The sequence below is a fragment of the Entelurus aequoreus genome, linkage group LG11 (assembly GCF_033978785.1).
Source record: "Entelurus aequoreus isolate RoL-2023_Sb linkage group LG11, RoL_Eaeq_v1.1, whole genome shotgun sequence".
NCBI lineage: Eukaryota > Metazoa > Chordata > Actinopteri > Syngnathiformes > Syngnathidae > Entelurus > Entelurus aequoreus.
In genome coordinates, this window is record NC_084741.1 from 65,639,487 (window position 1) to 65,664,589 (window position 25,103).

Sequence of the window (25,103 nt, forward strand, 5' to 3'; positions counted from 1 at the left end):
TAACCGTTTTGAAAACAAATGATAAATGTATACATTATCCTGTTTTATCTCACATTCTATATTGTGCTTTGGAAAAAAGGTTGTCATAAATGTTACTTAATTCATAAAAAAAAAATCATACAAAAGAAAGCACATTTTCATTCACTTTCTTCTTTCCTTCATGGATCTAAACTTTACCGCTGCCGGTATTTATTTCTATATTTTTATTGTAATATTTTCAGAATGTGTTTCTTCTATTTTTGGCCAAAGTAAGACAAAGAAAACAATCTGAAGTTGTCTTTATTTTTTAGTTTTAATGCCATGATTTTAATAGTGAGGTAGATTTTCCTCCATGCGGCCCCTGAGCTAAAATGAGTTTGATACCCCTGGTCTACACCAACAGTGTTTTTTAACCATAAGGCACAGTCCTACTGTTGAGCAGCCAAAAAATATGTGTTTCTAAGCTGTGGTCCGTATGGGCCGCAGCGGTACTCAGCGGTAATACACTTTTCTACCACTTGTGGCAGTAATGTCAGTCTCAAACAAACAGAAGAAGTCTGGAGCTTAAATCATAGAGAGGTTTCTTAAAGGCCTACTGAAATGAATTTTTTTTATTTAAACGGGAATAGCAGATCCATTCTATGTGTCATACTTGATCATTTCGTGATATTGCCACATTTTTGCTGAAAGGATTTAGTAGAGAAAATCGACGATAAAGTTCGCAACTTTTGCTCGCTGATAAAAAAAGCCTTGCCTGTACCGGAAGTAGCGTGACGTCACAGGAGGTAATATTCCTCACAATTTTCCTTTGTTTACAATGGAGCGAGAGAGATTCGGAGCGACAAAGCGACGATTACACCATTAATTTGAGCGAGGATGAAAGATTCGTAGATGAGGAACGTTACAGTGAAGGACTAGAGAGGCAGTGATGGACGTATCTTTTTTCGCTCTGACCGTAACTTAGGTACAAGGGTTCATTGGATTCCACACTCTCTCCTTTTTCTATTGTGGATCACGGATTTGTATTTTAAACCACCTCGGATACTATATCCTCTTGAAAATGAGAGTCGAGCACGCGAAATGGACATTTAAAGTGACTTTTATCTCCACGACAATACATCGGTGACACACTTAGCTACTGAGCTAACGTGATAGCATCGTTCTCAAATGAAGATAGAAACAAAAGAAATAAACCCCTGACTGGAAGGATAGACAGAAGATCAACAATACTATTAAACCATGTACATGTAACTACACGGTTACATCAACAGCCGTGCTCACCTGCGTTCCAGCGATCGACGGCGCGACGAAGGACACCCATCATCGACGAACCTCTGTAGCATGAGCTAACGTGATAGCATCTGTCTCAAATGCAGATAGAAACAAAATAAATAAATCCCTGACTGGAAGGATAGACAGAAGATCAACAATACTATTAAACCATGTACATGTAACTACACGGTTAAAAATTCTCAGCTTGGTAAGGCTTAACAATGCTGTTGCTAACGACGCTAAGGCTAATTTAGCAACTTAGCAACCGGACCTCACAGAACTATGATAAAAACATTAGCGCTCCACCTACGCCAGCCAGCCCTCATCTTCCCATCAACAGCCGTGCTCACCTGCGTTCTGCGATCAACGGCGCGATGAAGGACTTCATCCGTGGGTTTGGCGGCTAGCATCGGCTAGGCGTCTGCTAAGTAAGTAGTCCTTGTTGTGTTGCTGTAAGTATTGTACTTAGCCGCTAATACACCGATAGATCCCACCTACAACGTTCTTCTTTGCAGCCTCCATTGTTCATTAAACAAATTGCAAAAGATTCACCAACACAGATGTCCAGAATACTGTGGAATTTTGTCGAAGAAAACAAGAGGTTTTTGTATCGGGTCAGATGGGGTCCAACCACTTCCGTGGATTTTGTGACGTCACGCGCATAAATCATATCCCAAGGAGTTTTTCAACCGGAAGTGTGGCGGGAATTTTAAAATTGCACTTTATAAGTTAACCCGGCCGTATTGGCATGTGTTTCAATGTTAAGATTTCATCATTGATATATAAACTATCAGACTGCGTGGTCGGTAGTAGTGGCTTTCAGTAGGCCTTTAAGCACAAAAATTATGACTAAAGTGGTGAAGATGTATTTTAATTTGAACTTAAATTTTATTGACAGTTTATTTAAGACACATGTATATCATTATCATTTCTAATTAATTTAGTTACAATGTACTTATTTATTTATATGACTGTGTTTTTCGTCAGTGTTCTAATCACTTCTTTTGCAGTATATTTCATTGGTATTTATTTTTGTAATCAGCCTGACCTAAGCCTTAAAAATAATCTTTGTGATTAACACATGCTTTTCATATAATTTGACAAGATTTATCCTGTTAAACTTTAAGTGGTTTGGATATAATTATTGAACACAATGAAGAATCAAGAGTAAGATTACTAATTCAGAGTTGATATTTGAGTGGGCCCCAGGTCAAAATGGTTAAGAACAATAATTATATATAATACTACTAATTATATATAATTACTAGAAAAGCAAAAAAAAAAATGCCGGTGTCGTGGTGGAGCGTAGTCGTGGTTGTTGGCGTGATCCCAGGATGCAGAAAAGGCAGGCGGTGGGCAAGCAGAAGGTCCCTTTATTAGACACCGAGCAAAGACATGGTGAGCAGTCAACCATAGATGAAAATGGAAAAGATAGCAAAAACCAGAATTAAAAATGCAAAACATGATCTACACTACTAAGGTGTGCACTCAACACTGCGCCAGCTCTGTCTGAGAAGTGGCGCTGGCAAATATACCCCGCTAAAGAGTGATTGTCCACTGGTGAATCTCCTCATCACCAAACAGGAGACAGGTGTGTTATTCAGCGCTTCAGACAGGCTGTGACGTGGTAGGCGAAACACGCAGGAAGTGGAAAAAACAGGGCGGAAGGAGCACTGACACAGAAACAAACACAGGGAAATAATATACTAAGTCTGACCTGTCATGACAGCTCCCTCTTATTTATTATTTCCACAGATAGCGGTGACTACATTGTAACAGGGATTGACTTTATCATGCATTCCACATCATTCCTGTTGTGTACAGTGTAATTACTTTCACATTTTGGAAATGACAGACTCTCTAGTGAGGTAAGTAAACGCCCCTGCTATAATTACAGCTTTGACAGTGTCTATCTGTGTATTTTGCCCACAGCTGTACGGGGAGTACAGGGAGCAGCTGGGGAACTTTGCCCGACGGGAGGCGGCCCGCTTGCTGACAGAGAGACAATGGCGGAGACAGGCCGGAGAGAACAACGCCGCAACACGCAAAGGGTCCGGGCGGCGGACTCATCATCATCAGCATCATCCCGTCTCCTTGGAGTCACATCCCAGTCACGCCTCATCCACCAAGAAGCCACGCCCCTACTCCAAATGTCAAGGTGTGTTGCTGAAATGCCACCAGCTCTTGTTTTGGCGGGCATGACTTGTGAAGGTGTACCTGATGTTGTGGCTGGTGCACGGCATGACATGCTGTTTAAAGGAGCTCCGCATCATTTTTCTAGTATGACGACGCGTTCGTTATACTTTTCTCCCCCTGCAGAAACAATAAAACAAATTATTCCCCACAGAAGTCGCCGCTCAGCTGTCAGTTACTGCTAATTCCCTTTTTATTGTTCTTTCCACAGGCAGACTTAATTTTTTTTAGAAGAGACTATAATTTGTATTCCAGGTGGAAGTAAATTGATGGATGGAATGATTCTGACCACTTATTTAATCAACATCCTTGTTTTGTGTAGCCTTTTATTGGGCCCACCATATTTGGTGGCTAAATTTGAAATACAGGCCAAACATGTAATTTCTCTCAGCCAATCAGTGACAAAATAATTGTTACTATTAATATGTATATATATATATATATATATCTGCGATGAGGTGGCGACTTGTCCAGGGTGTACCCCGCCTTCCGCCCGATTGTAGCTGAGATAGGCTCTAGCGCCCCCCGCGACCCCGAAGGGAATAAGCGGTAGAAAATGGATGAATGGATGGATTAATATGTAAAAAGTTGCTTGAGTAAAAATATGTTTTTCTGTTTTTTTTTAATATATGACATAATAGTACAATAATAATATTAAAACATATTTTATTTGTAATGGCAGATACTACAATTCCATAAATGCTAGGGGGAATACAAACAACAAAGTCATTGATTCAATCTTATTTTTCTTAAATGTTGAGTAGATTTTACATTATAGACAGTATTCATAATAAAATAATGCAGTAATAATAAAAAATGTTGATATTTTTTTACCTTAGATTTTAGAAAACAAAACATTTTCTTGATATACTGTGGTAGAAAGTAATTTATATTTTTGATCAATATGCAATAATGTTTTTTTATATAATGCTGTAATAATAATACTTTAACACAATTTTAGAAATAGTTGTAATATTTCTATGTCCTTGATCTACTGTGGTGGAAAATATGAATAAATTAAATCCTTCATTAATTCAGCTACTTTAATTAAATATTCACATAAAGTTTTACCATTCAATTATTAAGCATTATTTTAGATCAGAACTGGGCAAATATTTTGACTCTGTGTCTGGGGGCCAATGTGTATGTGTGTATAAATTACACATACACATTTAGCTGTAAAAATCTGCTGTACATTATGTGTGTATTAGTGTTCAGGAACACTAATACCAAAAGTCACAATGTCCTAAAAAAAACCCGAATGGAATTTTACAGTTTTTTTAATGAATGGGACACCCAAAAATGTACATTAAAATAAAGAAAGTGGGATTTACAATATTAGCTATGAACAATAAAACACTAAATATTAACAACGTATGAACATCACTCCTGTAACAAACAGCAAAATATGAATACAAAGGGTAATAAACACCTACAATATGATATATTATCAAGTCAGAATCTGCTTCTGCATCTGTTCCTGACACATGCGTTTCGAGCTGGTTGCTCTGAAAACAAACCCCGCCCACTCGGGTTTGTTCCTCGTCTGAGCTGCTGTGACATAGATTCCTGTAATAACTCGTATAACACTCAAAAGCGCAGATTTCGACCATAGAAATTAGAGCTGTCCGATAATATCGGCCTGCCGATATTATCGGCAGATAAATGCCTTAAAATGTGATATCGGAAATTATCGGTATCGTTTTTTTTTTATTATCGGTATCGTTTTTTTAATTATCTGTATCGTTTTTTTTGTTTTTTTAATTATTTTTTTAATTTAATCAACATAAAAAACACAAGATACACTTACAATTAGTACACCAACCCAAAAAACCTCCCTCCCCCATTCGCACTCATTCACACAAAAGGGTTGTTTCTTTCTGTTATTAATATTCTGGTTCCTACATTATATATCAATATATATCAATACAGTCTGCAAGGGATACAGTCCGTAAGCACACATGATTGTGCGTGCTGGTCCACTAATAGTACTAACCCTTAACAGTTCATTTTACTCATTTTCATTAAGTACTAGTTTCTATGTAACTGTTTTTATATTGTTTTACTTTCTTTTTTATTCAAGAAAATGTTTTTAATTTATTTATCTTATTTTATTTTATTAATTTAAAAAAAAAAAGGACCTTATCTTCACCATACCTGGTTGCCCAAATTAGGCATGTTAATTCCACGACTGTATATATCGGTATCGGTTGATATCGGTATCGGTAATTAAGAGTTGGACAATACCGGGATATCGGCAAAAAGCCATTATCGGACATCTCTAATTGAAATACTTTCTATAGTTCAAGACTTACGGTCATTTAAAAACAGCACTGCACATCATAATGGCGGCGACAGTATTGATGGTAAAGGTCTAAAAAAATGATGTAGACCATCCGGCGGGGCAGATTGAAAATCTTAACGCGCCTCCTGTGGCCCGCGGGCCGTATTTTGCCCAGAAATGTTTTAGATATTAAATAAAAATGGACCATTTTTGCCTCCTTTAAAACATGAATCAACAATCAATTCCACAAAAACAATGAAATAAAAAATACTATGTCTGCCCTGTAGTTTTGGTGTATGACTATACTTTCATGATAAGAGAGTGTGTTAAACAAAGAGCATCCATGCATATACAGTACATGTCATTCATGTGCAGCGGTTACTAATGAAGTCTTGCACCCTTTCGTCATCATTATCATCATTCTCATTATCACAATGTCAGCAACTGTTACAATAACTGAGTGTCACTAATCACCTCCTCCGATAAACGGAGTCATTCATTTCCGCTCCAGATTGTTTGGCTCGTGTGCGGCGGTACATCGTGAACAAGTTGGGAGAGGATTGGATCTTTCTGGTCCTCCTGGGCCTGACCATGGCCCTGGTCAGCTGGAGCATGGACTACGCCAGCGCCAAAAGCCTGCAAGGTCTCCCTATCCATTGACAAAAGCACATAACGACTGGGCTCTCTTAATTAAAACTGATTTTAACATCTGTGGCAACCTTTTAATGTCTTCTTGTTATAGCCTACAAGTGGATACACGGGGAGCTAAAGGGCAACGTGGCGCTGCAGTACTTGGCCTGGATTAGCTATCCCATGATCCTTGTCACGTTCGCATCGCTTTTCTGCCACTTGGTTTCCCCGCAGGCCATTGGTAAGCCCCTTCTTCTGTCACCTGCAGGTCGCTCTTCACCTCGTAACAGATGTTTACGTCCATGTTTGGCTGCAGGTTCCGGTATTCCTGAGCTTAAAACCATCCTGAGGGGAGTGGTCTTGAAGGAGTATCTGACCCTGAAGGCCTTCGTGGCTAAAGTCATAGGCCTGACGGCAGGTTTGGGCAGCGGGATGCCGGTGGGCAAAGAGGTAAACAAGCTTTTCATTCTCAATTTCATTACAAGATAAGGGAACATTTTAACACTTAGCCAATTATTTAGGACTGGGCATTATTTGAATACATTTCTTTTATTCACCATGAGAAACAATAAAAATTCAAGTGTTGGTCGTTTTAATTTAAAAATAACATATTTTTAATGATTTAATACAGCATAAATTACATTATTCTTCACATTATTCTATTTGATAGTTGATACCATTTTAGATGGCAGGGAATACTATATTTCCTTGATAGACTATGGGGAAAAAATAAAATATGTATTTTCAAATACATTTTAAATAATATTTGTATTATATGACACCATTAATGATAGTATTTTTCTACAGTTCGTTTGATAGCTAATATTATTTTGAATTGCAGAAAATATTATTTTATACATATGTATATATACAGTACAGGCCAAAAGTTTGGACACACCTTCTCATTCAATGCGTTTTCTTTATTTTCATGACTATTTACATTGTAGACTGTCAATGAAGGCATCAAAACTATGAATGAACACATGTGGAGTTATGTACTTAACAAAAAAAGGTGAAATAACTGAAAACCTGTTTTATATTCTAGTTTCTTCAAAATAGCCACCCTTTGCTCTGATTACACTGCTTTGCACACTCTTGGCATTCTCTAGATGAGCTTCAATCAATCAATTAATCAAAATTTTTTTATATAGCCCTTAATCACAAGTGTCTCAAAGGGCTGCATAAGCCACAACGACATCCTCGGCTCAGATCCCGCATCAGGGCAAGAAAAAACTCAACCCAATGGGATACAATGAGAAACCTTGAGGGGGCCGCAGATGTGGGGACCCCCTCCCCTGGGCGACCGGTGCAATGAGAGGTAGTCACCTGAAATGGTTTTCACTTCACACGTGTCATAGTTCAAGCTCATCAAGATAATGCCAAGAGTGTGCAAAGCAGCAAAGGGTGGCTATTTTGAAGAAACTAGAATATAAAACATGTTTTCAGTTATTTCACCTTCTTTTGTTAAGTACATAACTCCACATGTGTTCAGTCATAGTTTTGATGCCTCCAGTGACAATCTACAATGTAAATAGTCATGAAAATAAAGAAAACGCATTGAAATGAGAAGGTGTGTCCAAACTTTTGGCCTGTACTGTATATATATATATATATATATATATATATATATATATATATATATATATATATATATATATATATATATATATATATATATATATATATATATATATATATATATATACTGTATATATAGCGCCTTGCATGGCAGCTCCCGCCATCAGTGTGTGAATGTGTGCTATACAAGTATAACCCATTTATCATTTATTATATATATATATATATATATATATATATATATATATATATATATATATATATATATATATATATATATATATATATATATATATATATATATATACTTCACCCTTGCTCCTGCTGGGTGCTGGTAGCGCCTTGCATGGCAGCTCCCTCCATCAGTGTGTGAATGTGTGTGTGAATGGGTGAATGTAGAAATACTGTCAAAGCGCTTTGAGTACCTTGAAGGTAGAAAAGCGCTATACAAGTATAACCCATTTATCATTTATTATATATATATATATATATATATATATATATATATATATATATATATATATATATATATATATATATATATATATATATATATATATATATAATAAATGATAAATGGGTTATACTTGTATAGCACACATTCACACACTGATGTACTAGAAGGTACTGCTATACAAGTATAACCCATTTATCATTTATTATATATATATATATATATATATATATATATATATATATATATATATATATATATATATATATATATATATATATATATATATATATATATATAATATACAAGTATAACCCATTTATCATTTATTACATATATATATATATATATATATATATATAATAAATGATAAATGGGTTATACTTGTATAGCGCTTTTCTACCTTCAAGGTACTCAAAGCGCTTTGACAGTATTTCTACATTCACCCATTCACACACACATTCACACACTGATGGAGGGAGCTGCCATGCAAGGCGCTACCAGCACCCATCAGGAGCAAGGGTGAAGTGTCTTGCCCAAGGACACAACGGACGTGACTAGGATAGTAGAAGGTGGGGATTGAACCCCAGTAACGAGCAACCCTCCGATTGCTGGCCTGGCTACTCTACCAACTTATATATATATATATATATATATATATATATATATATATATATATATATATATATATATATATATATATATATATATATATATATATATATATATATATATATATATATATATATATATATATATATATATATATATATATATATATATATATATACATTTTTAAACATTTAATTCTTGACAGGCTATGGAGAAAAATCACATAACATACATGTATATACTATAAATTCAACTATACATTTTCAATGAAACATTAAACAATATTTGTATTATATAATACTACTTCGAATATAATCTTATTAAAATATGATCCATACCGGTATGGATCATATTTTAATAAGATTATATTTGATGGTTAAAATTACTTCATCAGAGGTGTCAAACTTGTATTCATTGACAGCCACATCGCAATTAAGGCTGCCCTCAGAGGGTCGCTTGTAACAGTAAATAAATATGGATATAAACATGTATTAGCCTCCTTACAAAATTTGCATAAGCAACTGTTTTGGATTATTAAGTTTTACTGGCAGATTGATGGATAAATTACATGCATTGAAATACATAGACAAGCAGACATTCAAGTATTTGTTTTTGATAACCCAAAAATAAGACGCTTAGAACATCTCATTGCATGATTAGATACCGTAATATTCAAGTGTAGAACATATGAATTGCATGCAGTACATTTTTCTGTCAAAATTGACAAAAAAAATATCTTTAGCCAGAAAGTGCTTTATTATTTCCAGCCTTTCGCAGGCCACATAAATGATGTGGCAGGCCATTTAAATGGCATTCGGGGCCACATTAAGTCATGTGACTAGGCATATAAAAAAAATGTGGCGGGCCAGATGTGGCCCCCGGGCCTTCAGCTTAACACTGTTGCTTTAAATGACAGAACATGCTATATTTCCTTCATAGACTATGGAGAAAAATAATACATTACAAATTATATAATATGAATTTAGCTATACACTTATAATTGAATATTAAACAGTATTTGTATTATATGATAAAACTACAATACACCAGTAATGAAATGACCTTTTATATCATATAACAAATAATCTCTTTATATTTTTTATAACAAATATTTTATAGGTAATATTATTTTAGATGGCAGAAAATCATACATTTTCATGACAGGCTATATGGAGAAAATCACACAGCATAAATGTGCATAAACTGTGAGTATTAATGTTCAATTAAATATAAAAAAAATATTTGTATTGTATAATAATACTACAATACACTGGTAATGATAGTATTAGTATAAAATTTATTTCATGGTTAACATTATTTTAGTATGGAGAAATAATACACTATAAACTAAGCTATACATTTTCAATAAAATATTAAACAGCATTTGTATTATAATAATACTGCAATAGGCAAGTAATGATAGTATTTTCGTGTTATACATAACAATAACAACAATAACACATTATAGCTAATATTATTTTAGATGGCTTAAATACTGATGTTTCTTGCAAGTATGGGAAAAATAAGCTGTTGTTGTTTAAAATATTAGTCAATATTTGTGTTGAACAAGCTTTCCATCCTACTTTATACTCAGGATTGTAGTTTTTTTCATCCCGTCTATTCTTTCTGTGACTTTAGAGGACAATAAATCATGTGCCGTCTTGTTGTCCTGCTCTGCCTCCCTTTGCTGATTATTCAAGTCCTCCAAGGAGGGCATTAGTTTTAGTAGCGTTGGAGGCCATCTCACCCGGCAATTACACCCTGATTGATGTGTTTCGATAGCAAAAGGACCCACTTTACACTGCCTGTTTTACACGCCATTGTCAGTGTTTGTGTGTGTTTGTGTGTGTCTGTCATCAACATCCCCGTAGGGTCCATTCGTCCACATCGCCAGTATTTGTGCCGCAGTCCTCAGTCGCTTCATGTCCATCTTCTCTGGCGTCTATGAGGTAAGCTGGAGCTACAGGCAAACACTGACTGTTGTGACATGTGCTTTTTCCCAACTCTTACATTTTGTCTTTTGTCACAACTGACACGACTCCCATTCTCATATAGTACTAAGAATGTGTGGACATAGATGACCACAATGTATCCCACTGGACAACTTCCAATTCGACCCTCAGAATTCAAATTATTTGCAAATTATTTAAAAAAGAATGAATACGCATAAAAGGTTTTATGTTTTTAAACTTGTTACTAATCAAATATTTGCACTAAAATGTTGTACATATATATTATACCAGTACCTAAATCATTTTAAAAACGTTTTATGATAGTAAAAATCACTAGAAGGTACTGAATATAAAGTAATAAATTATGTTTCAATATTTGATTGTGTAGTTATGGGGAAAATTCTTAAAAAAATTATTTGCTTTTCACACACACACACACACACACACACACACACACACACACACACACACACACACACACACACACACACACACACACACACACACACACACACACACACACACACACACACACATTGTTGTATTTGTTACCTACCTCTTTAGGACCACCCTTTCTAGATACCGTATTTTTCGGACTATAAGTCGCAGTTTTTTTCATAGTTTGGCCGGGGGTGCGACTTATACTCAGGAGCGACTTATGTGTGAAATTATTAACACATTACCGTAAAATATCAAATAATATTATTTAGCTCATTCACGTAAGAGACTAGACCAGTGGTTCTTAACCTGGGTTCGATCGAACCCTAGGGGTTCGGTGAGTCGGCCTCAGGGGTTCGGCGGAGCCTCTGCCGCGGAGGTCAAGACACACCCGACTCATCGTGAAAATAAAAACTTCTCCCTATCGGCGTATTATGGATACCACCAAACAATGTTCCCTCTAATTTCCATCTGATTTGCAGGTGTGTAATTTGTTGTGAGTTCATGCACTGTGTTGGTTTTGTTCTTTGAACAAGGTGATGCTCATGCACGGTTCATTTTGTGCACCAGTAAAAAAAACATATAACTTTGTCTTGAATTTGAAAAATAAAACATTTTATTTTTTACTAAAGAAGGGTTCGGTGAATGCGCATATGAAACTGGTGGGGTTCGGTACCTCCAACAAGGTTAAGAACCACTGGACTAGACGTATAAGATTTCATGGGATTTAGCCATTAGGAGTGACAGATTGTTTGGTAAACGTATAGCATGTTCTATATGTTATAGTTATTTGAATGACTCTTACCATAATATGTTACGTTAACATACCAGGCACGTTCTCAGTTGGTTATTTATGCGTCATATAACGTACACTTATTCAGCCTGTTGTTCACTATTCTTTATTTATTTTAAATTGCCTTTCAAATGTCTATTCTTGGTGTTGGGTTTTATCAAATAAATTTCCCCAAAAAATGCGACTTATACTCCAGTGCGACTTATATATGTTTTTTTCCTTCTTTATTATGCATTTTCGGCCGGTGGCGACTTATACTCCGGAGCGACATATAGTCCAAAAAATACAGTACATAAACACTTGTATTTACAACATTAATAATATATACATACTATGCAAATATAAAAAGGTTAGCTTTTAGTAAATTTTTGTTTTGTTTTTGTTTGTGATTGGTTTTTGAATCTTCATTATTTACTTCGAGTTACTACAGTATGTCTCTATATACATATTTATTTAATTTTTTAATGAATTTTGGTCAATTGGGGCGCATTATTACATATGTTGGCCAGAGGGGGAGCACTTTTAAAACCGACACACAGTCAATTTGAAAAACCCCTCCTTTTTGGGACCACCCTAATTTTGATAGATTTCACCACCAGGGGTGCAAATGAGACATTCTCTATTAGATGCAATGGATTTCCGTATTGGGACCATGATTTATGTCCTAACTTGTTCACCGGTCTTCATGTGGAAGGTACTTTTCTTTGCTGTCTCAAGAAGGGTAGAAATACAAGAACACACACACACACACACACACACACACACACACACACACACACACACACACACACACACACACACACACACACACACACACACACACACACACACAGGCCGTTGACAAACAGTTTGTAATGCTCATTACTGCCCCCTTTGGCTCATCTGCCTTCTGCCAGTTTTCATCATGTGCATGACAACAACAACAACAACAACAAAACGCAGTCAATGTCCAAACAACACATAAGATACAATCTTGGCCCTCCAGCACGGTTTTAAACACACAATATGAACGTTCAACACGGTGGGATACATTGAGGAGTCATTTATTTAACTCAACAAACATTTTTTTTTTTTTATTCACTGGAATCCAATTTTGATTTTGATGCCAGAAACAAAATGGTTTTCTCACCCTGTGTTCGTGTCCCTGCCCCCAATCACACCTGTACCTCGTTTGTGTTTCTGTCTGACAGTATTAATATTGTGATGGTCATGTCTGGCATGTGTAATAATGTTGACCTCCCCATATCCCCCCCCCACCCCTATGTTTTTGTCTTTACTGCCACCTCCTCCCATTCAACCCTAGAATGGCACCCATAACCAGGACCTGTTGGTGTGTGCGTGTGCTGTGGGAGTGGCCACTTGTTTCGCTGCCCCCGTGGGAGGCAAGTCAGGCATCATAACTGATAACTTACTCATTCAACTTGGATATTAAACACATTTTATTATCATGAGGTCATAGAGCCATGTATGGTTGGAAGAAACTCTTCTACTACATACACTATATTGCCAAAAGTATTTGGCCACCCATCCAAATGATCAGAATCAGGTGTCCTAATCACTTGGCCCCGGCCACAGGTGTATAAAATCAAGCACTTAGGCATGGAGACTGTTTCTACAAACATTTGTGAAAGAATGGGCCGCTCTCAGTCATAGGATGCCACCTGTGCAACAAATACAGTCATGAAATTTCCTCGCTCCTAAATATTCCAAAGTCAACTGTCGGCTTTATTATAAGAAAAGTGAAGAGTTTGGGAACAACATCAACTCAGCCACGAAGTGGTAGGCCACGTAAACTGACAGACAGGGGTAAGCAGATGCTGAAGCGCATAGTGCAAAGAGGTCGGTGACTTTCTGCACAGTCAGTTGCTACAGAGCTCCAAACTTCATGTGACCTTCCAATTAGCCCACGCACAGTACCAGAGAGCTTCATGGAATGGGTTTCCATGGCCGAACAGCTGCATCTAAGGCATACATCACCAAATCCAAAGCAAAGTGTCAGATGCAGTGGTGTAAAGCACTCTAGAGCAGTGGAGACGCGGTCTCTGGAATGATGAATCACGCTTTTCAATCTGGCAACCTGATGGACAAGTCTGGGTTTGGAGGTTGCCAGGAGAACGCTACATTTCGGTCTGCATTGTGCCGAGTATGAAATTTGGTGAAGGAGGAATTATGATGCGCGGTTGTTTTTCAGGAGTTGGGCTTGGCCCCTTAGTTCCAGGGAAAGGAACTTTGAATGCTCCATGATACCAAAACATTTTGGACAATTCCATGCTCCCAACCTTGTGGGAACAGTTTGGAGCGGGCCCCTTCCTCTTCCAACATGACTGTGCACCAGTGCACAAAACAAGGTCCATAAGGACATGGATGACAGAGTCTGATGTGGATGAACTTGACTGGCCTGCACAGAGTCCTGACCTGAACCCGATAGAACACCTTTGGGATGAATTAGAACGGAGACTGAGAGCCAGGCCTTCTCGACCAACATCAGTGTGTGACCTCACCAATGTGCTTTTGGAAGAATGGTGGAAAATTCCTATAAACACACTCCGCAACCTTGTGGACAGCCTTCCCAGAAGAGTTGAAGCTGTGATAGCTGCACAAAGTGGACCGACATCATATTGAACCCTATGGGTTAGGAATGGGATGGCACTTCAAGTTCATATGTGAGTCAAGGCAGGTGGCCAAATACTTTTGGCAATATAGCGTATGTGGTCCTAATATACTTACTTACTCCACGACTGAGCTTTTGGATTATAAGATACTTATAGTGAAGCCTCTTTTGTTTATACAAACCTATAAAGCTCACAAGTGAGTGAGATAATACAATTTTTACTTTTTGTGCCCATAAAAAGTCCCTTATGTATAAGAGGGCCCATTTAAAGTAGCCCCCACTCTAAATAAAATAATTGAATATGAATGGAATGTATAAATTAAGAGTAATGACTGACAAAATAACCAAAGTTGGTCTAGATGACTGACCCATGGTGGGAATGTTACCTTGGTAACCATTGTCCAGGATGCCTGCGCGTTTCCACAATGATGCACAGTTGTTTCGTGTTTATGCACATGATATGGACAAAAGTCTTGAGACAAACACTTTCATCAAATATTTTGTCCAAATAGACTCAAAGCCTTTTCAAGACAGTTTGGACAATGTCATTTTAAGGCAGAATTAGAACAGTTTGGTGTCACACTCTAAAAGGTACCTGTCAGCATTTGCATTTGAAAATTAGGGAAAATTATGAAAAATAAGGGAAAATCTGTGGAATCAACGTCTGCGAAATAAGTGGATGGTGTTGTAGCGCTACGCACTGTTATGTCCCAATACTTTTGTCCATAAATATAGAGGTTAATTTGTGTCTTCATTACAAAAGCTTTTTTTTTTACATTGACATAATTTAAATACATTTTTTGGGTTTTAATTTTATGAACTGAATTTTTTTTTTTTATATCAAAGTATGGTGACAATTTCTTTGAATAAGATATGTGGCAAAATGTGTGTGTTTAATGTGTGTACAGTTTGGTAAGGTACAGTGTTTTAAAACTCATTGGGAAAAATCGGTGTAATAATAATGCAGTGCAGTAATTCTTTGTTGTTTCAAAACTCAAGACCCGCTTCCGGTAAATTAAGACGAAAACAATCAATCCTGTGTCAAAACCAGCCAACTATGTCCAGTGTAAAAATAATTCAGCATATAAAATTCAGTGTAAAAAAATTCAGTGTATAAAAGTTCAGTGTTTAAAAATTCAGTGTTTAAAAATTCAGTGTATAAAAATTCACTGTTTAAAAATTAAGTGTTATAAAAATTCACTGTATAAAAATTAAATGTATAAAAATTCAGTATAAAAAATCAGGGTTTAAAAATTAAGTGGAAACAAATTCAGTGTTTAAAAATTCAGTGTATAAAAATTCAGTGTAAATAAATTCAGTGTAAACAAATTCAGTGTATAAAAATTACTGATAGCAAAGAAGCAGTTAGTGAAATAAATATTTATAACACAGAAATGACAATTATTACACTACAAATAAAGCATAAAGAATACCAATAGAAATATGACAATCATGCAGGCCGGAGTGAAATGTTTATTACATAGTATCATGCCAGGTCTGTTGTAGCACGTAGTGCTGCATAAACTGCCTTTTTTTTTGCTGCTTTGCAAGACCCGTGTCACGTGACTCCAAACTTGACACCTAATTGGCAGGTTCTGAGACTGGATCGATTGTTCGGGTTTATCAGAAGTGAGTCTTGAGTTTTGAAGCAACAAACGTTTCTGCACTGAATTTTTTACACATTGAATATGAAATCACTTTATTTGAACAAACTGAATTTTTAAACGCACACATTTTTGTTCAATTAAATTGCCAGCATAATTGGACGTAAAACCATTCAGTTCACAAAATTCAAAGGTAAAAAATTCAATTACATAGAAAACTTTGGTAATAAGACACAGATGAACCTCCATTGATATTACATCCAGTGTTTTCAAGCTGCTTCCATGATGCACGTGCCTCCTCACCGCTGCTGAGTCATGGTGGTTTCCTCACCTCTTTATTACCTCACTGAGCATTATTTATTCACTTGCTCCACTTGTGCTTTCCCACTGTCACGTCACCCTGTCTTCCCCCCCACTGCCCCCTCCTCTCTTTCCACCACTTTCACCCCATCGCCCACAACCCCACCTTTTCCCCCCTCTACTCTCCCTCCACCCTTCTGTTCTCTGTGTCAGTAGAACCCTTACGGTTACACAGATATTCTGACTGTTGGCTGTGCCGTCGGGGTGGGATGCTGTTTCGGCACTCCACTGGGAGGTACTGTACACGCTTGCTTTTCATGACTACATCACACTTTGTGGGTGTACAGTATTTTGCACGACACAGCTATCTTTTTGCTGCTCTTTCTGCAGTGAACCCAGTTATGGTGGAGTCATTCTGTGATCACAAGCTTACCATAAATGCTGTGATTATAATTACAAGAAAAACATTGTGGTAATTGGAAGCAAGCAATAATTGGAGAGAGAGTTCCCCCCCCCCCAAAATGAACAATGTATTATTTTAACTTTATTATTAATTTGGAGTGCATGAGAAAGTTGAAAGGAAAACGTAGATTGCTTTGACCACATTAGGGGTATGGATTTGCAATATTACCTAAAATCTATATGTGGGGGGTGGCATATTTCGGTTGGTAGAGTGGCCGTGCCAGCAACTTGAGGGTTCCAGGTTCAATTCCCGCTTCCGCCATCCGAGTCACTGCCGTTGTGTTCTTGGGCAAGACACTTTACCCACCTGCTCCCAGTGTCACCCACACTGGTTTAAATGTAACTTAGATATTGGGTTTCAATATGTAAAGCGCTTTGAGTCACTAGAGAAAAGCGCTATATAAATATAATTCACTTCACTTCACTATATCGCCATATATATTCCAGCCTCCTACAACATCAATATATGTAACAGTATATTAATTGGTATGTACCGTATTTTCCGGACCATAGGGCGCACCGTATTATAAGGCGCGTCAATCTTTTTTCATATATGAGGCGCATCGGATTATAGGGCGCATTAAAGGAGTCATATTATTATTATTTTTTTCTAAATGGAAAACACTTCCTTGTGGTCTACATAACATGTAATGGTGGTTCTTTGGTCAAAATGTTGCATAGATTATATTTTACAGATCATCTTCAAGCCGCTTTCTGACAGTCGCTTCCCGATGCGTCATCCTCCCCGTCATCTTTGTTGTAGCGGTGTAGCGTGCAAGGACGGGTGTGGAAAAAGTGTCAAAAGATGGCACTAACTGTTTTAATGACATTCAGACTTTACTTAAATCAATAACGGAGCAGCATCTCCTCATCCAGAAACAACAAAAACCGTCTGACAGGAACTCTCTAATAACCAAAGTTCCTTAGGTGAATAATGTAATCTCACTACATTATTATTATTTAGCGCTTTCATGGCGAGTTTACTGACAGATATAAGTAAGAACTTTACACTACTTTGTATTAGAAATGGCAACAGCAGAGGATGAATGTCCCATTACAAGAAGATAGAGAAAAAGAAGGAGCTTATCAACTACGGTGCCGCCACGGACTACAAAGGCGGACATGCACAATTTTTCAGGATTTATGCAGATCCCAAATGCAGATCAGCAGGTACCAGAAGGTAAGAAAAGTTGCTTTTGCATAATATTGCAAAACAACCAGATAATGTCTTACCTTATACACACACTGTAATAATTATAATATAATAAAGTGTTTAATGCGCCGACCAGCCATCAAGCGGTGCGGCTTCATAACTTACCAAAGTCGTACTAAAACATTTTCATCGATTTTTGAGCGCTGTGTGTAATGTTCTATATTTTCAATGGTACATATAAAATGTCGGTGTTGTTTACTTGGGTCATATTGCCATCATAGTGCAGTCTACACGTATCTCTTATGTGTGACTGCCATCTACTGGTCACATTTATCATTACACCATGTACAAAATAAAATTGCTTCGAGGTCGGTAAGCACAACCAGAATTTTTCCGTACATTAGGCGCACTGGGTTATAAGGCGCACTGTCGAGTTTTGAGTAAATGAAAGGATTTTAAGTGCGCCTTATAGTCCGAAAAATACGGTAAATGTCTCAAGTCGGTCCAAAAACTGTTATAGTTTAAATAAAGGTTACGTATTTCTTTTCAGGCAAACTGATGCACTTTAAATCTTTTCTGTTACAGACTAAAACACAATGCTAATAAATATATTCTTTGATGTAAATTGATCTAAATTTCTTTGCGTTTTATTTAGTGTTAATAAGGATTCAAAGTTATGCAGAGGTGTACAAATATATAGACAAATTATACTATCTATAGTTGCGGTGGGGTGGGGTGGGGCGCACTTTTTCTTCTTCCTGCAGGGGGACATAACAGAAAATAGTTGAGAAGCACCTCCTGTCCTTGTTTCCTTGAAATTCATTTTGCTAGCGATTTTGCTATTGATGGAGGAGGCTCGATCAAGTGCGATACTGTGACCCATCTCCGGAAGTGGGGATAGTTTCAAAATAAGACACCTGGAAGACAAAAATCGAATTGCCTGTAATTTCAAACACATTTCTTTGCAGCTAGTTTTGAAACCACCGACTTGGTGCTGGTGACCACTACTCCTAAGGACTTTTAAAAATGGTATTTATTTTTGTCTGTGTAAAAAAATAGCCCTGTCATGCACGCATGTCCACAAATGTGCACTGCAGAGAACATCGGCTTTCAGGAGGATGTGCATTGCAAAACATTTTTTAAATCGTACAAAAAGGATTTGATTTCAGTGGTTCAGTTGGGACAAATAGACCAATTAAATTTCAGGAAGTTTTTTGCAGTTTATTCGCTGAGTAGAACACAAACCATCCATCCATCCATCCATTTTCTACCGCTTATTCCCATTGATTACAATTTAACTTTTGGACAATAATTCTTATTTTATGGCATTCTGAATTTAGGTTTTTAATTAGCTCTTAGCTATAACGATCAAACAGCTGAGTAGTAACATTTCAAAGTGTTCAAAGAGTTAAATAATGATTTTCAAATGCAGCTACTCCACCTACATCATAGCCACTGGTGCTAATGTTTATTGACCCTCTTTAGAGACCTTGTATAGCCGACATTTACAGGCGCCACACACCTTATTGAACAGAGGTGTTAATTGGAGCGTTTACGATGTTTACGTGTTCGTCACATGCCTTGTAATTGCACCGGCAAAAGTGAATGTTAGAAAGCACTTAAATCCCTCTAGAACTTGGTGCCATCATAACACAACAGTAAAATATATTAATGACCTTGTTAGCTGCTTGTCTCACTTTCTAAAGCTCTACTGTATAAACAGTAATTAAACAACTCATCATTATCACTCAGTTTTAATGCCCAATTTCACATTTTCTTGCCTCCATTTCTTTTTGAATATCTTATCTTTTTCACATCAAGTTTATAGTTTAATTGTTTTCAACATTTGTTATCTTAGTGACATTGTAACAATGACAACAGCTAATAAACCCTTCAATGTACATGAAAAAATACTGATTTGTTTAAGAATATAGACCATATAACCACCGTTTAAATCATAAGGAAACAATATTTCACTATATAATTGACTTCTATGGCCATTAGCCATATATTTATAAAAAAAAAAAATATATATATATATATATATATATATATATATATATATATATATATATATATATATATATATATATATATATATATATATATATATATATATATATATATATATATATATATATATATATACACTACCGTCCAAAAGTTTGGGGTCACATTGAAATGTCCTTATTTTTGAAGGAAAAGCACTGTACTTTTCAATGAAGATAACTTTAAACTAGTCTTAACTTTAAAGAAATACACTCTATACATTGCTAATGTGGTAAATGACTATTCTAGCTGCAAATGTCTGGTTTTTGGTGCAATATCTACATAGGTGTATAGAGGCCCATTTCCAGCAACTATCACTCCAGTGTTCTAATGGTACAATGTGTTTGCTCATTGGCTCAGAAGGCTAATTGATGATTAGAAAACCCTTGTGCAATCATGTTCACACATCTGAAAACAGTTTAGCTCGTTACAGAAGATACAAAACTGACCTTCCTTCGAGCAGATTGAGTTTCTGGAGCATCACATTTGTGGGGTCAATTAAACGCTCAAAATGGCCGGAAAAAGAGAACTTTCATCTGAAACTCAACAGCCTATTCTTGTTCTTAGAAATGAAGGCTATTCCACAAAATTGTTTAGGTGACCCCAAACTTTTGAACGGTAGTGTATATATATATATTTTTAAATTAAATATATGTATATATTTATTTATTTTATTTTATTTTATGATTTTTTTAATGAAAAAAAAAAAGCATTTTATTTTTTGTATTTAAAATATATATATATATATATATATATATATATATATATATATATATATATATATATATATATATATATATATATATATATATATATATATATATATATATATATATATATATATATAATTATATTTAGTAATATTTTTTTAAGTATTTTTAATGATTGCTCTTTAGCTACACAAGTGTGGTATTCAGTGATTACTCTATTTTCTCAAATAGTGGCCAGAGGCATTTATTTACTCAATTACAGAGTGTCAGGCGTCTAATATGGGGTAGGCCTTTACTTATACAACAGCCTTCTAAAAATATAGATTTTTAAAAATATTTACCCACTGATTAATAACAATTATATACAGTATTGCTTGCATTTCGACACGTGACTTCTTCCCGGAAGTGAAAAAAACTGGTGGTCAACCAAGCCGAAATGGCTGTTGTGCAACAAGCGGCGTGCAAACTATATGAGTACGCAAGGGACCTAGATCTTTCTGCAACAAGCAAAATCCAACTATCCGATGGAATAAATCCCTATACTTTGTCAAAAAATGATTTTTCGAGTGATATCAAGGATTAATCCCAGACATACCGAATTATCTCGTGCTCCAGACGCCATTCTAAACGACAAAACATGAAAACTTGGAAACGAATGGAGGTCTACAACTTCTTTGTGTGTGGCTGAGTCAAAGAAATTGGTATCAAGACTCTCCCGGTGTTGGAGCCAGTTGGAGCCTATCTATATTATTTATTTATTAAGTGTTTGACAATGAAATCAAATAATGTCAAGAATGATGTTAATGAATTATTGGATGTTTTAGATTTCATTGTGATTGACTGATTGTTTTCAGCTGCTTACGCTCCTACTGGTGAGCCACTTCCTCCTCCTATAATTAAGAAGACAGGACAGCTGGGTGCCCTTTGTCTGTCTATCATGTTGAAGGAGTGAGGAGTGAAACAGTTTGTTTACCGCTAAACAAGCCACGCTAAACAAGCCACGCTAAAACAAGTTATTTTGAAGCCACGCTAAATAACTTATTTTGATTAGGTTGAAAGTCAACCACGGAGAATATTTATTGTTTGTGAAAATTAATTATGATCATTTGGAATCTAGAAATATCTCCGCGAGTGCTTATTAAGGAATTTAGTGAGTCAAACACCTCCTCCTCAAGACTACTCTGCATTACTTTATTTTTATTTTTTCGGAACTTTCTTGAAAGGCAAGAGTAGCCGTTACACCCGGATTAAAATGCATCGATTTTGCTCGGGTAAGATTGCATTTCGTAATTTAACTTTGCATCTTGCGCCCATGTAAACAAACTAGCACCAGACAGCTCGACACCCATGACTGCATATCCATTTAACAAACTATCAATTACTGAAGCATCACCATATTTGATTTTTGTCTTGTTATCACACTTGTGTACAAAATAAACCAGAGGGGAGACGTAGAAGTACCTTTCCCGACAAAGTGTTATTGACTTGTTAATAATTTAAATACAAATAATATCAAGATAATGCTTCAGTAGGAAATAAATAATGATAGAAGTATATCAAACAAACCTTTAACAAAGGGATCACTGCAAACTCATACGTTCTTCGACTGTGCTCCCTTGTACTGGAGCGTGTGCCACTTTTGTCATCGTCTTTCGAAAGACTAAATAGCGCAGGGGTGTCAAACTTGTTTTCATCGAGGGCCACATCGCAGTCATGGCTGCCCACAGTAACAGTGAATGTAAAAATATAAAAGTACAATCGCCTCAATATACCGTAATTTCCGGACTATAAGCCGCACCTGACTATAAGCCGCATCAGCTAAATTTAGGGGAAAATACAGATTGCTCCATATATAAGCCGCACCCGACTATAAGCCGCAGGGTTTTGATGTGTAATTAGCGTAGTATATAGGGGTTCCTGCTACCACGGAGGGGATTGTCGGGACAGAGATGACTGTTTGGGAACGCAAAGCGTCCCATTTATTAACAATAAATCTTTCAATCATTCAATCAAACTTTCACATCTTTGACATGGCGAACAGCATTCGTGCAGAGTACAAATAATACAACGGTGCAAAGTAAAACAAAGTGCTCGCCTGTACGTTATCAAAATAACCAGCCTACCGGTATATGAAAAGTCAGTCTTTAATCATTGTGTCATCGTCTTCCTCCTGCGTACTAAAACCACCGAAATCCTCTTCGTCGGTGTCGGAGAAGAACAGGCCGTAAATAAGCCGCGCCATTGTATAAGCCGCAGGGACCAGAACAAGGGGAAAAAGTAGCGGCTTATAGTCCGGAAATTACGGTACTATTGCCTATGCATTTGGTTATATGATTTTTGCACGTACAAATTGATGGATAACTTGCTTTGAAATCGTAAGTCAAGGTGACAAGCAGATATTTAAGTATTTATTGTTGTTTTTACAAACTATCATACAGTATATAAGAATTAGTGGTGCTAAAAATGTTTTTTTATCACATTCGAATCCCGATTTTTTTTTTGTAATTTTCAAAAATCGATTTTTTTTTATTTTTTTTTGACAGATTAATAAAAAATAAAGTTTTGGCCATCTCTATGCTTACTTTCTTACTTACGTGTTGTAACTAGTAAGCTGTTTTGTTAAGGCATTTTTATTATTATACCAAATAATACATTGCAAAAATCAGTTTGAATCGAGAATCATGTTGAATCGAGTATCGATTATGAATCAAATCCTCACCCCAAGAATCGGAATCGAATGGTGAGAGGCTCAAAGATTCACACCAAAAACAATTGAATATTTGTATATATATCAAAGTTTAAAACATACAAAATTTCATGTACAATTTTTTCTGTCAAAATTGAAACAATGAAAACATTTAGTATGAAAGATGAGGTATGCACATTATTTCAAGTCTTGATACCAATGTCCTTGACCCAGCCACACACAAAGAAGTTGTAGACCTCCATGCTTTTCCAAGTTTCCATCTGTATTTAAAATGACGTCTGGAGCACAAGATAGTTCGACATGTTTGGAAACGCTACTGGCGGATAATCCCTGATATCACTCAACAAATCTTTTTTTGATAACATATAAGGGATCTACAGTATTTCATTGCGGAGGTTTTTTTCTTTTTTTGCTCGTATCTGCTTTTTGCAGGAAGATCTAGGCCAGAGATCGGCAAGCCAAAACAAATTAAAAGCCGTATGTAAGTCTTATAATGGGGGCGGTATAGCTCGGTTGGTAGAGCGGCCGTGCCAGCAACTTGAGGGTTGCAGGTTCGATCCCCGCTTCCGCCATCCTAGTCACTGCCGTTGTGTCCTTGGGCAAGACACTTTACCCACCCGCTCCCAGTGCCACCCACACTGGTTTGAATGTAACTTAGATATTGGGTTTCACTATGTAAAGCGCTTTGAGTCACTTGAGAAAAAGCGCTATATAAATGTAATTCACTTCACTTCACTTCACTAATGACGGCAACACATGATGTAAGTGTCAATATTAGCTATAATAGCCTACTATCAAAATGACTATGTGTCGCACGCTGAAGAAATGTTGAAATTTAATGTTTATTCTACAAATTTTTACAACATTAGAAACCATTAATAAATCAGAGACTACTCAGAAGGTGAGATTACTCCTGGAAATGACTGTCTTAGAATTTTCATTCATTTTTTTTCATGTATTCATTTATTTCAGGCAATGACATAAACAGAAAAATTAAAAAAAAGTACAAGGTAGACAATACATAATAATATAAATTAATATAATGCAAAATGTAATGTACAGTATGTAAGCATGATTGTCCAGTTTTGCCTGAAAGGGAGTGGGAAGAAGATAACTTCAATGGCCAAAGGTATAGATGTGTGTGTCCAAGTTAAGGCTGTCTTCTTTTAATAGATTTGTTACAATCTTTGGCAAGCTAGGTAATGTTTGCTGTGGTCTGGAACAACATGGCACACACACAACTATCTGACATGCAGCCAATATTACATACAGATAATGTGTCATGAGACATGCAAAACTAAATTATATACAAATAGGATAAA

The 25,103-nt window shown here is 36.3% G+C and overlaps 1 protein-coding gene across 1 annotated transcript in view; it reads left to right on the forward strand.

Annotated features, from left to right (window-relative positions):
• Positions 1-25,103, forward strand: part of clcn1b (chloride channel, voltage-sensitive 1b) — an 87,831-nt gene that overhangs the window by 35,116 nt on the left and 27,612 nt on the right. Inside the window, exons 2-7 of the mRNA XM_062063777.1 lie at positions 3,184-3,409; positions 6,240-6,371; positions 6,471-6,599; positions 6,675-6,808; positions 10,874-10,951; positions 13,489-13,567. Coding sequence (XP_061919761.1) covers positions 3,184-3,409; positions 6,240-6,371; positions 6,471-6,599; positions 6,675-6,808; positions 10,874-10,951; positions 13,489-13,567 — 778 coding nt within the window. The remainder of the gene's footprint in view (positions 1-3,183; positions 3,410-6,239; positions 6,372-6,470; positions 6,600-6,674; positions 6,809-10,873; positions 10,952-13,488; positions 13,568-25,103) is intronic.